Below are 15,248 nucleotides of genomic sequence, written 5' to 3' on the forward strand. Positions count from 1 at the left end.
ACTAGGTTCCACAGTGTTTGTTGGGGGAAATTAAATAATTTAAATTACCAACTTGATGAATCTTTCACATCTGATCACAATCATGCTATCATTTGCGTAGACAATTGGCCAAGCATGATTAGATTTTTATATCACTCGTGTTAAAGTTACATTAATAATTTATTTCATAACTAAAACAAACAACATATAAAAAATGTGACGATCAATGAAACCAACAAGTTATTGAATGAATGGTCATTAGTTTAGGAACGAGAAATTAAATAAACAAAATAAATAAAATAAATCAAAGTCGACCAATCTTGTTGAAAAAGTTAAAAAAGACCCTAGAACCAAACCTAATAAACAATATAAAAAATAATGAAATAAACAAAGAGATTAGAGTGAGATTTGGTAAGACGTAAAGACTACTAGCTGGGGTTGTAGTTTGGATAGAGCTTTCATTGTGTATAGCTTTCGAAATCGAGGTCTTCGTGCGGTTTTGCGTTAAAGTCTCTATGGGCTTAGCGTGAAGAGCTGGACTCCAATCCATTACTCCACGTCATCAACCCCTCTCGTCTATTTTTAAGCCAGTCCTTACAATCCCTTCTTCTTCAATTCACTTCTAACTAACCTAATCATAAAACCTCTACCTCTCTCTCTCTCTCTCTCTCTCTCACTCACAAAACCAAAAACCAAAAATGGAAGGTCTTATTCCATTTGTATACAGGGCCATAATGCAACACAAGAATGGAAATCAAGGCCATTTCTCACTTGGGTCATGGTTCAATGAGTCACCCTCAGCTTCCTATATGAGACTCCCTGGTGATTCAGGTCGATTCCAGACCTCAGATGTACAGCTTTTTTGTTCTGAGTATGGGTTTTCTTCTACTTCTTCACCATCTTCCATGGCTGTTTCTACTAAGGCCCAAGTAATTGTGGCGTCTGGGGTTAAATCCTCACTTTGTTGTTTGACTCCTCGTCGAGTGGCAGCATGAAATGAATATCACCATGTGTCTGAAGACAAAGATTAAGGCAAGGAACATGTTTTTAGTAATGGTTGAAAGTTGAATCTTTTCGTTGTTTGTTTCTTAATTTCTTTTAAGGCTGTAATGTAATGCATAAGCGTGTGGAAAAACCGAAGGGACCCTACGCTTTTGCTTTGTGTTATTGTTATAGTGTGAATTTGTGAAGGGTGAAAGTCAGGTTTGTGGAGATGTGTTGTTGTGGATTGTGATGTGGAATGGCAACAAGGGCCATATCCTTAATTAACTGTAAATTCAATGTAGCAGTTGCTTTTGTTCTTGTTGTGTTTCTCTTTCATTAACCCCTTTGTCTATGGCTGACGTTTTCTTGTTACCCTCTTCTATTTCTTAATTGTCAAGATTTTTATTTTATTTATTTATTTTAATAGAAAAACATGGTAAGGACTAAGGAGATCCAAGAGTGGGCCAAAAACATTTTAATAACCAGAAAAAGATTTTTTGTTTTGTAGTGGGACCAGTTCTAAGTTTCAGATCATAGATGGTCCAATATTGCTGCCCTTATTTGCAAATTGTAATGTCCAACCATATTTTCAGCACAACAACAACAACAACAATAATAATAATTATAAAAAAGTTCTCAACATTTCTCTACAAGCCAATGTTGTAGATATCAAGCCGGGTTTGTACCTCCCTAAGCACTAAGTGTCATCTCTCTACAACCTAATGTTGTATATATCAAGGTATGTAGGTACCTCACTAAGCACTAAGTGTGCGCTTGGGAGTTGGGGGCCATCTCTCTGCATGTTGAAGTTGTAGATATCAGGCGAATTAGTACCTCTCCAAACTTCAGGCACTAAGTGCGTGCTTAGGTTTCATTTGGTTAATTAGAGGGGTGGAAAATTTGAAGGATAGAAAATGGGGATGGATTGAAAAGGTTTGGGGATAGAAAATTTTTTTAGTTTTCCTGATGTGGCGTTTGGTACGGGGAATCCACATTACTCCTGGCATCTAGATTCCCAGGAATGTAGCTTTCCTATGTTTGGTTTCATTGGGAGATTCCTAGGAATGTGAGATGATAATGTTTGGTGTATTCCCAGGAATCTTAAATGAATTATTTGTTTTTCCCATTTTGTCCTTAGATTTGAATGTAAAGTACCAAGCCCATTAAAAAAAAAACTTCCTTTAAATAAATAATGAAAAAATATATATAAACTATTAATTAGTCCTTTAAAAAAATATCTTACTCTAAATAGATAGATAAAAAATATTATATAAACTATCAATTAGCAACACATTCATTAAAACTGTGATCTAACATTTCAAAATGACAAGAATAATACAAAAATAACTATTAGCAGAGTTATTTATCCTGTTTATGTTGTTTTAGCGGGAAAAGATAGAGACAAGAGAGAAGATATTGATAATTTGTTTTATAGTTTATCTTAATTGCTTAAATGATAAGGAAAAAGGGTTAAAATTGTCAATTTCTAAAAAATACAATTTCTTTTAAGTTTGGGAATCTGGATTCCCACCTGTTTTAAAGGGAATCCACATTCCTACTGAGAGGGGTTTAAGGATTCCCCTGGCATCTGATTCCCTAGCGTAATTTGCAACCAAACATGAGAATTTTTAAACATTCCTGGGAATCCTAAAACATTACCCCATACCAAACGCCACCTCAGTGTGTTTAGTTAGAGGACTAAAAAAGTGGGGAGATAAAAAATTCTTTTGTTTAGTTGAGAAGAAAAGTAGGAGGGTGGAAAAAACAGTTTTAATGAATTTACTCTTATGCTTCAATTACATAGCATATAATAAATAATTAGGCACATTATGAAAGTGACACAATATAATTATTACTTTTATTTAAATTATTTCTCTCTATCTATTTTTATATACAAAAAATGTGATTAATTAAAATATAAAGAAAATAATTCCAAATTAATTGTGAAGAACATTGGAATTGTTTCTTAAAAAACAAAAAATAAAAACAAACAAACGTTGATAATTTGCTCACGTGGATTTCGGATAAAGAATTATTAAAGTTAATTATAGAAGGATAGTAGCAAAGAGAGGACAAAAGTAGAAGGAATTAAAAAAAAAAAAAAAAAGTTTGGAACTCAAAAAGTAAAGGTGGCAAAATTGTGCTTTCTATTAAAGTTTTATTTTCTCTCCAAATTCGAGGGAGTGATTTTTGGTAGTTTCAAGGATAAAATTTTTGGACCCTACCAAAAATCATTTCTCTTTTCGCTCCTTATCAAATAACTCTAAAACCTATTCTCTCATTTTCTCTCATTTCTTGTCATTGGCGGCTTCACATTAGAGCCAGGGTGGTCACAGGACCACCCTGACCTAGAAAAAAAAAATCATTATTTTATATAAAATTTAAAATTTTTATGATTTTATGATTTTTTACTCTTAAAAAAAGTGTGACCACACTAAATTTTTTAAAACCCAATATAATTAAACTTTGGACAAAATTTAGCAACAAATTAATTTGATTGTAGTTTAAAGTTACAATTCTACTCAATATTTTTTTTATATTAAATATGAATTTTGATAAATCCACAATAGATTACATTTTTTAATTATATCTTCCATGCTTGCAAAACTTCAAGAAGATTAAAGATCAATAGTTTATGTCATCAATCAAATGTTTGAATTTTAAATTTTTGTAGTCTAAAATTATACACAAAAATGAATTTATGGATCAAATAGTAAATAACATCCAATTGACATGAAATTTGATATGTGTTTTAAGAACATAACGAACATACAATTCAAATGTTAGATTTTCAAAATATGTAGCTATGTTAATTTGTTTAGTGAAATTTGTAATCTTAGGCTACAATTAAAGTTGTAGTTAAATTTTATCCTTAAACTTTGTTCCTCTTAACAATATATCGAGCCTTTACAAACAAAAAGAAAAATTCAAGAAAATTTTTATTTAACTAAATTTTTGAAAAAAAAATACCTTGCAGCATTGATAATTAGATTATCATACAACGATTTCAAAATTTTAAAAAAAAATCATAGAAGAAAATTGAAAGACTTTATATATTTGAGTGTTATTTTTTGCATTTATTTTTTGTTGTTATCAATATATAAATTTATTTTTTAATTAAATTTTATTTAATTTAAGTTTCTTCGTGATCACGTTGAAAAAATTTCCTGAACGCATCTTTTGGGGTTAGGCTTGAACTGTCCGAATCAACGTATTAGTAAATATTTTTAATCGATCTAAAAAAAAAGGTGGTCAAGCTAGCTATAGGGAACAAGATTATCAGTCAATTTCTTCTATAAGGGCAAAAAAAAAGGTTCATTTTGAAAATGGGTCCCACAGGTGCATCAGTCTCTTCAATTGGTACATGCTTTTGAAAATGACTAGAATTGCAACACTAATGTGGGTCCCACCAAAATTTCCGACAAACAACGGACCGTTCCTTTTAGGTTCAAGGCCCAAACGTGGTCCAATAGGCTTCAATATGGACCAATTCCTCCCAGTTCCCTTTAGGATTAGGATATTCTTTAAAATAATGAATAATAATTAATTTAAAATGTCGTAAAATTATGTTTTTCTCTAGATTTATGAACATCAAATCTTTACCTTGAGTTTAACTCTTTTTTCATTGTTAAAGTGAATGGAAAACACCCTTTCTCCATGAGTTATGGGCTTGTAAAAGTAAAAGAAATGTGATACAAAAGTGTAATGTACCAATTGTCATTGTCTCAATCATCTTTATTTTATAAATTTGGACGGTAAGAAAATATGTATGATCAAGCATGCCAGTATAACACATAATAACAGTTTTGCTAAAAATCTTAAGGTTAAAATAAACTTATACCCATCAAATTTGTGATCTCTTTCAAATCCTTTCATTGACTATCAAAACATATAATTTATTTATACCCTCATATGTTACAACAATGAAAATATGTTTTTTCTTGTCAACATCTTGGAATCATGTTGTTAATTAATCCATCCATAAACAATGTCATTTTGGATTTAAAAAATGACATCATTTTTAGATAGGTTAATAGAAAAATTGTGACGGACCGTAATAGAAAGAACACATTAATATTATAAATTTTCCTTGTGTGAGTATATTCCCTTATCTTATCCCCCTTCTCTTGTAAATGTGTGTGTATGTGTTTTAAAAAAAAAAAAAAAAAAGAAGAAGAAGAAGAAGAAGAAAGATTAAGAGAAATAGGTCATCTCTTGTATTGTTTAGCATGCAACCAATTGCATGCAAGTGCTACGCACATAAAAAATAAACAAATGGCCATAAGCGTAGCAAGTTACCAGTTTTATAAAATTTATAATATGTGCTTCAATCCAATGGTTTTTAGGTTAAATGACATATGTTTTAATATTTCCTAATTGAGATTTTTATTTTTGATTCAAATCCCCCTCCCACTTAAAATTTATATCAATAGCATTGATATTATTTATATAATTTAATGTCTCATGATAGAGGTGTAAAATTATCGAGTTCTTGGAGGTTTTTTTATTTATTTTATTTTTAAATAAAAGCTTTTTTTACTGCTTTCTTCACTAGAATTTATTTTATTTTCGTGCATATTAGAGATAGTCAACATTTTCGCAACTAAAATGAATGAGAGAGAGAGAGAGAGAGAGAGAGAGAGAGAGTTGGCTGATTCTGGCGAAAAAGGTGGCTGAAATTACTTAGAAGAAGGGTAAAAATTTAATTTACACTATGGCCAATTTATAGGGTGTAATCATAAGGTTTAAAATTTTATTAAAACAAAAATTATCACATAAAATGATTTAAAAACTTGAAGAGAAACAAAATAAAATAATGTGTCCTACGCAAAAAACAAAAACTAATCGCGAGGTTAAAAAATTTAATATATATATATATATATATATAATTAGAATAAATGTGTGAAAATATCATGTTAAAAATGCAAATGTCCAAATTAGAATTCAAATTAGTAATAAAGTTTATTTTTTAAATATTCAATATATAGTGCATAGCAAATTTTATTAAATTTGATATGATCTTATAGCTTAGAAAAAGATTTATTTAAAACTTATAATGTTACATAGTTTAAATGTTAAATTCAATTAAAAACCTTCCATTATACTTTCCAAGAAAATAAATACATATAAATGTGTGCATAGATTTACATATATAATTGCATAAGATGGGTTTAAGTTACACTTGGTGTTGTTACTAAAAAAAAAAAAAAGTTACACCTGGTGTAACTTCAAAGAAATTGCACCTTTTTTAGACCATTGATTTCTATGAGATCTAATGGTTAAAATAGTCAACTACCACATCAGTAAAATTTATTTAAGGGTATTTTTCTTTCTCTCACCCTATTTATTACAACAATTGATTTCTCCCTCCTTATTTATTTATTTATTCGTGCGGTCAAAATGAGTACATTTTTTTTCTCCAGATTAATCTGATATAATTTTCTTTTATTCCACCCTTCTTCTATGGAGAATTGTGGCATAATATCACAGTGCTCCATCCGCCACTTGCGTTGTATATAGCCATATACGTACGTGTGTGTATATATATATTTTGATGTTACTGAGATATATTTAAAGCAAGGGGTAGGCAGGTCGAGGTATTGGTGCCATTATTTGAAACTTTTTATGAAGATTTACTGTCTCTAACGTTGAATAGTTGTCATTCAAGAGTTTGAAAGATTTGATTTGGATGTCAAAATTCTAAGCAGTGGGTTAATGAATAAATAAGCGAATTATTGATGGTGCCATGATTTTACAATTAGGGTAATATAACCACAATCCAGGAGCAATATATTTTGGCTACTTTGTTTGTGAAGTGTATGCTATAAAAGAAACTGCAACTCCTACTTTTGTTGGTCTTGACAAAATATATTTCCCTTCTATTTTGTTGAAAAATGCTTTTAAATCTATCACTACAAGACAAAATATATTTCCACTTTATTTTGTTGAATATGCTTTTAAATTTATCACGGCAAGGTAAAATAAAAATAAGAATACTTGAAAATTGAAGTGGATGAAGACTACATACAATTACAACTTTAAAAAGGATGGAAAAATTATGCATAGTGAATTGCATACACATACTGCGTATATTGTCAAAAAAATTTCTCATTTTGACAGCATGAATAAATAAATAAGGAGAGAAAGGATGACAATTTTGTCCCTCCCCGCTTTACCCGCCTTGCAAAGGTGGTGGGGCGGGGATGAGGCAATATTTTGTCCCCTTACCCCGGGGCAGGGCGAGGATGGGTTTAATATTTTTATCCCTAACCCGCCTCGCCCCGTCCCTACCCCGCACTAATAACGACTATAATTGTAAATTTAGTAAACCCTATATCACTAATAGTTAAAGTAAAACACAAAAGTACAAGACACGAGATAATTTTTTTTTAATTCTAAAACCCTATTGCTATTGCCACCTCTAACCCATCCCTCTTCTCTATAGTCCATACGTGTTTTTCAAGGTTCATCTCATTTTTCTTAAATCAATTTTTTTCAATTTAAATTTTGGTTCTTTTTTTCTATCTAAAATTGGTAGTTTTGTTTATAGCTATTGAAGAAGCAAAGTTGAAAGGAAAAAACGCTGGTCACGTTACATAGTGCTTCCAGACTTCCAGTAGGCAGTAGGTTTGTTTCATGTTTTTTGCACATTTTTTTGCACATTGTTTCATATATTTGACTATTGTAGGCAGTAGGTTTGTTGATATATTTGGCCCCACATTGTTTCATGTTTTTGCACATTGTTTCATTATGTATTTTGCACAGGAAGGGAGAGATCTTCTATTTGGTTATATTTATATTTTTATATCCAACTTATTTTTTTCTTTACTATGTGATAGAGTCATAGTTTTTAAAACTTATTTGATTGATAATCTTAAAGACTTTATCTTTGTTAATGTGGTTAAATACTTATATCAATCTTTTTCTATCAACAATATTTTTCCTTGAAATGTGTAAAAGCATTACACACGGTTTAATTTACTTGAATTTTTTCATAAGTGATATAAGTTTATCTTTTACATTCTTCTACATTGTTTGTGTTGGAGACTTTTGGCTTAGATTTTGGTGTATGTATATTACTTTTTTATGATTACTAAGTTACTAAATTATCATAAACAAATTTTTTTTAGAAATGACTTCAAGTGAAAACAATGGTAGCTCCAATCCATCTATCATACCCATTGGCAGCCATCAATCTCCAATGATGGTAGATGAAGATAATACAACTCCTTGTTCAACTCCGTTGGATAGGCCAGAAGATGCCGAAGCCAAACCTAACAATGAGATAACTAAGGAACGAGGGAGGTTGAAATCAGCTGTGTGGAATCATTTTAAGAAAAGGAAAGTTGATGGGAAAGACAAAGCTGAGTGCAACTATTTTACGAGATTGCTTGTAGGGGGGGGGGGGGTCTAAAAATGGTACTAAACATTTGCATGACCACTTAAAAATATGTCCTCGGAAAAAGTTTAAGGACATTAGGGATATGAAACAAAAAATTTTGGTGAGGGATCAACATAACTTAGACTCAATGGCAGGTGTGAATGCTTATCATTTTGATCAAGATGAATCAAGAAAAGAACTCGCACGTATGATCATCTTGCATGAGTACCCCCTTTCTATTGTTGATCACATTGGCTTTGGAAGATATTCAACTTCTCTTCAACTATTGTTCAAGATGGTTTGTAGGAACACAATCAAGAAGGACATTATAAGCATATATGATCATGAAAGGGAGAAATCAATGCATGAAATAGAAAAGAATCGGAGTAGAATTGCTATTACCACTGATATGTGGACTTCACAAAACAAAAGGCGAAGGTTTATGGTTGTAACGACCCACTTTATTAATGATTTCTGGAGATTACAAAGCCGAGTTATGAGGTACATTTTTTAAGTATATATTCATTTTTTTTATTAAATTTTTTTTTCAAATATTGTATGAACTTATCTCACTGTTAGTTATAATAATGTGCCATCTTGGTGTGGACACAACGTACAAGCCCCTAATTATACGCATGTATGGGAGGAAGAACAAAAAGAAGACGGCCCAACTTGTGGCCTTATGGATGGAGCCTGTTAGTTATTGGGCTTGAGATTAAGTAAGCTCGAGCATTTAATAATTAGGGTTTCTTATGCATTTTATTGTTAGCTATTTAAGCACTTTTTTATTATTATTGTAAGACAGTTTTTTAGAATAATAAAAAAATGTGTGTTTCTTTTACACTGGTATCGACTCCAGTTTTTGCTTGGTGCTGACTCCAAGCAGCCCTTAGGTGCTGACTCCTAGGGTTTATTTGTTCCATTGAAATAGTGTGGTTGTCCTACGTCAGTTTTGGTATCAGAGCCCAACCTGATCATCCCCACCCATATTCACGATTGACAACCCACAACCATATTCACCATCAGCAAACAAATCAACCGCCAAACATGCCATTACTCAAATACTTACCCTATGAGATTTGCAAACCATAGCAACCCAATTTCTTACCTCATGAGATCTGCAAACTAGAACCTAAACTAATCCATACCATATACCCACTTTGGCCACATGAGTTTTTCATCCCCAAACCAACAGAGAAGCTAGTGGGCCCTTCCAAGCTAGTGACCCCTATTCGTGCCCGCCTTTAATCACAAATTCCATAAGCCACCAAAAAAAAAAGTAACCCACACATGACCTATCAGCCACCAGCTGTCGGAACCACAAATCAATACTCACCGTCAACAAGCAGCCGTTGATGCCAGTATTGGAATCACACCGCCGAGAACCACCTACGCCAACTTGCCATCAACACCGCCATGCCGCTTCACACTTTATAGGTTCTATCACCGCGATCTAACTGGCAAGCTCTGATCTCCACCAACGAGCACTGCCGACAGTGAACGCCGATGACTCCAGCAACTCCAGCCGATGATTCCGCCGCTTCTCCTCTCTTTAGTTTCTTTTGCTTCTAGTTTCTAGTTTCGATGTTTTTAATGTTTGAACTTGGCATATTTAGTTTTAAGTTGTAGCTCTTTCTTTTATTGTATTTCACAAAAAAAAAAAAAAAATCTGACCAAGCAAATTCCAGGCCCGTGACAGACCAGTCCAAGCCCAAGAGCATGTCATCCTAGTGGGCTTCTGTTACAAGGATCAGGTTCCCTCTTTCTTTCATTGGTAGCCTTAATTTGTCATTTTTAATACATCTCTAGCTTCTTAATGTGCATGCCCCACCATTAGTTTTTTTCGTTTACCTTGTTTGTTAGCTAGTTGTTGTGTTGGCCATCTGTTTCTTTCAATATCCAATAAAAAAAAAAAAAAAAGCTATCTGTTTCCTTTGATTAGCCAGAGCCAGAGCCAAAGCCAACAGAAAAAAGGGACTTTGAGATATCTGATCCTCATTATTAATTGTGGAGCTTATTGGAATTTGACTTTATTTGGGCTATCTCTCAATATTGTGAATACTGTCACTACTTGACTGCAATTTATTCCTTTGATTCTTTGATCTAGTCTCTACATGTAATTTTGCTTGACCTTGATTTTATATTAAGAATTGGTTATTTGAAGTTTTTTGGGAATCTCAATTGCATTGATAAATATAGTGTTGCATGCATCTACATAGTGATCGCATCATGTCAAACCCTGAACATCAATCCACTTCCGAGCTTAGGCCTTCCTTAGAGCAAACCATAGACGACCTAGCAAAAAGTGTCCATGCTTTACTAGATAGGGTAGGGCGAATTGAAGCATCTTAAAAAGAGACCATTAACCATGAAGGAGATAACATGCTTAGGCAAAATAACCACGGTTACTTTAATAGGGCTCCAAACTTTGAACATGATCATTATAATTACAATGGCCCTAGGGATTATGATGATAGGATGTTTAAGGAAAAGATAGAAGCGCTCACCTTTGATGACTGCCTAGACTCATGGGTTTTCATCGATTGGTTACATTAGATGGAGAAATTCTTTGACTATTACCATTGGGCTGAGAACAAGAAAGTGAAGTATGGCAGGATGAAGTTATTTGGAAGAGCCGACCTTTTCTGGGAAGACCTTGAGGAAACCCTTAGGCGACGACGTGAGCCCCCTATTACTGCTTGGTTTGAGATGAAGAATACACTCTCGAGGAATCATCTTCCTCCAACTTATAGGAGCTCCCTCCTTGAGGAATGGGATCGCCTAAAACAAGGCACTGCTCTTGTGACTGAATACAGAGAGAAATTCAAGGAATTCAAGAGGCGAATTCGAATAGTTAAGGAAGAGGTTGTCACACTCAATAGGTTTAAGAAAGGTTTAAATGCTAACCTACTAGGCGAGATTACCACCCGAGGAGTCACTACCTTAGGAGAAGCATATGACCTTGCTAGGAATTGTGAGTTAGCATCCAAATCTATCTTTTGGCGACGTTCTGAGCTCCAGAGTGTTCCTTCCAACCCTCAACCTTTTGGTAGCAAATATAGACTTGCCTTACCCCCTAAGGTCAACCCCAATAGCATCCCAATACAAAAAGAGGACAAGGGAAAAGATGTGATCAATGAGCCTTCAAGATTAGTCACTCGCCTCCAATGCTTCAAATGCAATGGTGTTGGACATATTGTAGCTAGATGTCCCTCTAGGACCCTTGTCATTCAAGAGGATGATGAAAAGGTAGAAGATGTTGAGGAGCTGGTGTATGATCCAAATGTTGAAGCAATTCAAGATGCTGAGGCAGAATGTGAAAATGATCTAGCTACCTCGCGTGCATTAGAGCCATCTCTCCCTAGGTTGATGATTCCAAGGATGACTTTGGTGACTCTAAAGTGATTTTGGTAGGGTGTGCTTTGGCAGATCAGAGGGACACTGATGATTGGCAAAGGAGTGCCATCTTCCAAACTTACACTAAGTGTGGAGACAAAACTTGCAAGGTTATTATAGATAGTGGAAGTTGCATTAATGCGGTGTCCTCTAACGTTGTTTCCCGCCTAGGCTTGAAATTAATCCCACACCTTAACCCGTATAAATTTTTTTGGGTGGATACTTCCTCTATAGACATAAAAGAAAGATGTGTTGTCCTACTTCAATTCCTCACTTACAAGGCTGAAATATGGTGTGACATAATTCCCATGGATGTAGGGCATATTATCTTAGGTAGACCTTAGCTTTATGATTTGGATGTCACTCTTCATGGGCGATCCAATTCTTGCTCATTTATGTTTGAAGGTAAGAAGATTGTGCTCAATCCTTTGAAACCCAAGCCAAACGACATGAGCAAGAAGACAGAAGCACCAAGGAGAAAGGCCTGAACATCATAAGCCCAAAGGCATTTGAAAGGGTAGCAGTTCAAGAATCCATTGTGTTTGTCTTAGTTGCTAGGGAACTTCATGGAGAGACCAGTGAGGAGCAACCTGAAGAAGTGAAGTTAGTGCTCCATGAATTTAAGGATATTTTTCCTGAGGAACTCCTCGATCATTTACCGCCCATGTGTGACATACAGCACGCTATAGATTTTGTGCCCTGAGAGCCCTACAAAACATGCTGAGTTGCAAAGGCAAGTAGAAGAATTACTTCGGAAGGGTTTTGTTTGTGAAAGCATGAGTCCTTGTGCAGTCCCTGCACTCTTAACTCCAAAGAAAGATGGAACTTGGAGGATGTGTGTTGATAGTCGTGCCATCAACAAGATCATTGTGAAATCTTGTTTTCCTATCCCTCGGTTGGATGACATGTTGGATATGATGGCTGGAGCAACAATTTTCTCCAAGATAGACTTGAAAAGTGGTTATCATCAAATTAGGGTTCGTCTTGGTGATAAATGGAAAACTGCCTTCAAGATAAAAGATGGTTTATATGAGTGGATGGTCATGCCTTTTGGATTGTCCAATGCTCCTAGTACCTTTATGAGAGTGATGACTCAAGTGCTCAAGCCTTTTATGGGGAAATTCTTGGTTACGTACTTTGATAACATTCTCATCTATAGTAAGCCTAGGGAGCAACACTTAGACCACCTAACTCAAGTTTGTACTACCCTTAGGAAGGAGAGTTTATATGGTAACCTCAAGAAGTGCTCTTTCTTTACCAATAAAGTCGTCTTCCTAGGTTTCATACATATGAGGGAGTTTCTGCCAACCCCTAAAAGGTTCAAGCGATTGTGGATTGGCCCGAGCCCAAAAATATCCATGAAATTCAAAGCTTTCATGGGCTCGCTTCCTTTTATCGCCAATTCATCAAAGGGTTTAGTACCATTATGTCCCCCATCATTGACTGCATGAAACAAGGGGAGTTTATTTGGACAAAGGCAACTACTAAGGCTTTCAATGAGGTAAAACAAAAGATGACTGAGGCACCTGTCATGCGTCTCCCTGATTTTACCAAGCCTTTTGAAGTGGAATGTGATGCCTCAGGTATTGGTATAGGGGGAGTACTTAGTCAAGAGCGCCACCCAATTGCTTATTTTAGTGAGAAGTTGAATGATGCTAAGCAAAAGTACTCCACATATGACAAAGAATTTTATGCCATTATTCGAGCTCTTTGGCATTGGCGCCATTACCTGTTGTCCCGAGAATTTGTTATCTACTTTGATCATGAAGCTTTGCCCTATCTCCATTCCCAAAAGAAGCTGAATTTTAGGCATGGTAGTTGGGTTGAATTTCTGTAATGCTACTACTTTATGGTGAAGCATAGGGCGGGAGTTGAGAATAAGGCTGCTAATGCACTAAGTCGAAGGGTGTCTTTGCTATTAGTCATGAGTATTAGTCATGAGTGTTAAGGTTACTGGGTTTGAACGACTCAAGGATGACTATGAGTCATGCTCAGATTTTGGGGAGCTCTACACTAACCTAAGTAATGCCTCATAGCCAATCCTAGATGATTATACCCTTCAAGAGGTTTATTTGTTCAAAGCCAACAAATTATGTATCCCTCGGTCTTCAGTGAGAGATTTCCTATTTTGGGAGATACATGCAGGAGGCCTTGCAGGTCATTTTGGTCGAGACAAAACAATTGAGGAAGTGGAACGTTAATTCTATTGGCCTGGTCTTAAGAGGGGCGTTGCCAAAATAGTTGGTTAGTGTCGTACATGTCAACTAGCCAAACATCACAAGTAAAACACTGGCTTGTACATGCCTTACCTGTGCCAGATCGCCTATGGCAAGATGTGAGTATGGACTTTGTGCTAGGTTTGTCCCGCTCCTTTAGGAAGCATGATTCTATTTTAGTAGTTATTGATCGCTTCTTTAAGATGGCTCATTTCATACCATGTTCTAAGACCTCTGATGCTTCTAAGATTGCAAAGCTCTACTTTGATTAAACTATCAAACTTTATTGTCTTCCCAAATCCATAGTGTCTGATAGGGATGTTCGCTTCATGAGTTATTTTTGGAAGACCTTGTGGCATTTAGTAGGCACCAAATTGAAATTTTCCACGGCATTTCATCCTTAAACTAATGGTCAAACTGAGGTGGTTAATCATAGTCTAGGAAGCCTCCATCGGTGTCTAATGGATGAAGCCAATCGGAATTGGGATTAAATTCTTCCAACAGCCCAACTTGCATATAATAGCTCTGTTAACAGGTTTATAGGCGCTAGTCCTTTTGAGGTTGTGCATGGATATAAACCTAGGAAGCCCTTAGATCTTTTGCCCATGTCCCCACATGTTAGGATTTCTGAGCCTGCTGAGGCATTTGCATGACATATTCATGATTTGAATAATGAGATTCACAAAAAAATTCAGGTAAGTAATTCTCAATATAAAAATCATGCTGACACTCATCAGCGTCATGTAGAGTTTCAGGTAAGGGATTATGTCATGATTCGGATTCGACCTGAACGGTTTCCCTCTAGGACCGTTAAGAAATTGCAGGCTTGTAATGCTGGACCATTCAAGGTATTGAAACGAGTGGGCCCAAATGCATATGTCATTGAGCTTCCTCACGATTATGGTATTAGCTCCTCCTTTAATATAGAGGATCTAGTTGCTTATAAAAGGCTCGCAGTTATTCCTGATACCCTTTTTAATGAGCCTTCACTTGATCCTATTGATGCCCCTATCCCTACCCTTTTACCCTTAAATTTACTCTATGCACATAAAGAATCTATTGATGCTATTTTAGATGAACAGATTGTTTCTACCAAGGATGGAGGGTTTCATCGAGATGAGCTACAGCGACTAGATCCTGACTTGCTAGAGTACTATTAGAGCTCTTCAGATTTCCACTCGATGGGGTCGAGTTATTCTCACCTAGGGGGACTTGGTGCGGACACAAGGTACAAGCCCCTAATTATATGCATGTATGGGAGGAAGAACAAAAAGAAGACGGCCCAACATGTG

General features: G+C 35.0%; 2 protein-coding genes across 2 annotated transcripts; both read left to right on the forward strand.

Annotated features, from left to right (window-relative positions):
- Positions 1–574: 574 nt before the first annotated feature.
- Positions 575–1,281, forward strand: LOC142611276 (uncharacterized). The gene has a single exon (XM_075783355.1). The coding sequence runs from the start codon at positions 678–680 to the stop codon at positions 972–974; it is 297 nt and encodes a 98-aa protein (XP_075639470.1). The 5' UTR covers positions 575–677; the 3' UTR covers positions 975–1,281.
- Positions 1,282–10,900: 9,619 nt separating this feature from the next.
- LOC142608886 (uncharacterized) lies at positions 10,901–11,749 on the forward strand. The gene has a single exon (XM_075780544.1). It carries the CDS (start codon positions 10,901–10,903, stop codon positions 11,747–11,749), a length of 849 nt encoding a protein of 282 aa, XP_075636659.1.
- The last annotated feature ends 3,499 nt before the right edge of the window (positions 11,750–15,248 follow it).

Source organism: Castanea sativa, chromosome 9 (genome assembly GCF_040712315.1).
Source record: "Castanea sativa cultivar Marrone di Chiusa Pesio chromosome 9, ASM4071231v1".
Lineage (NCBI taxonomy): Eukaryota > Viridiplantae > Streptophyta > Magnoliopsida > Fagales > Fagaceae > Castanea > Castanea sativa.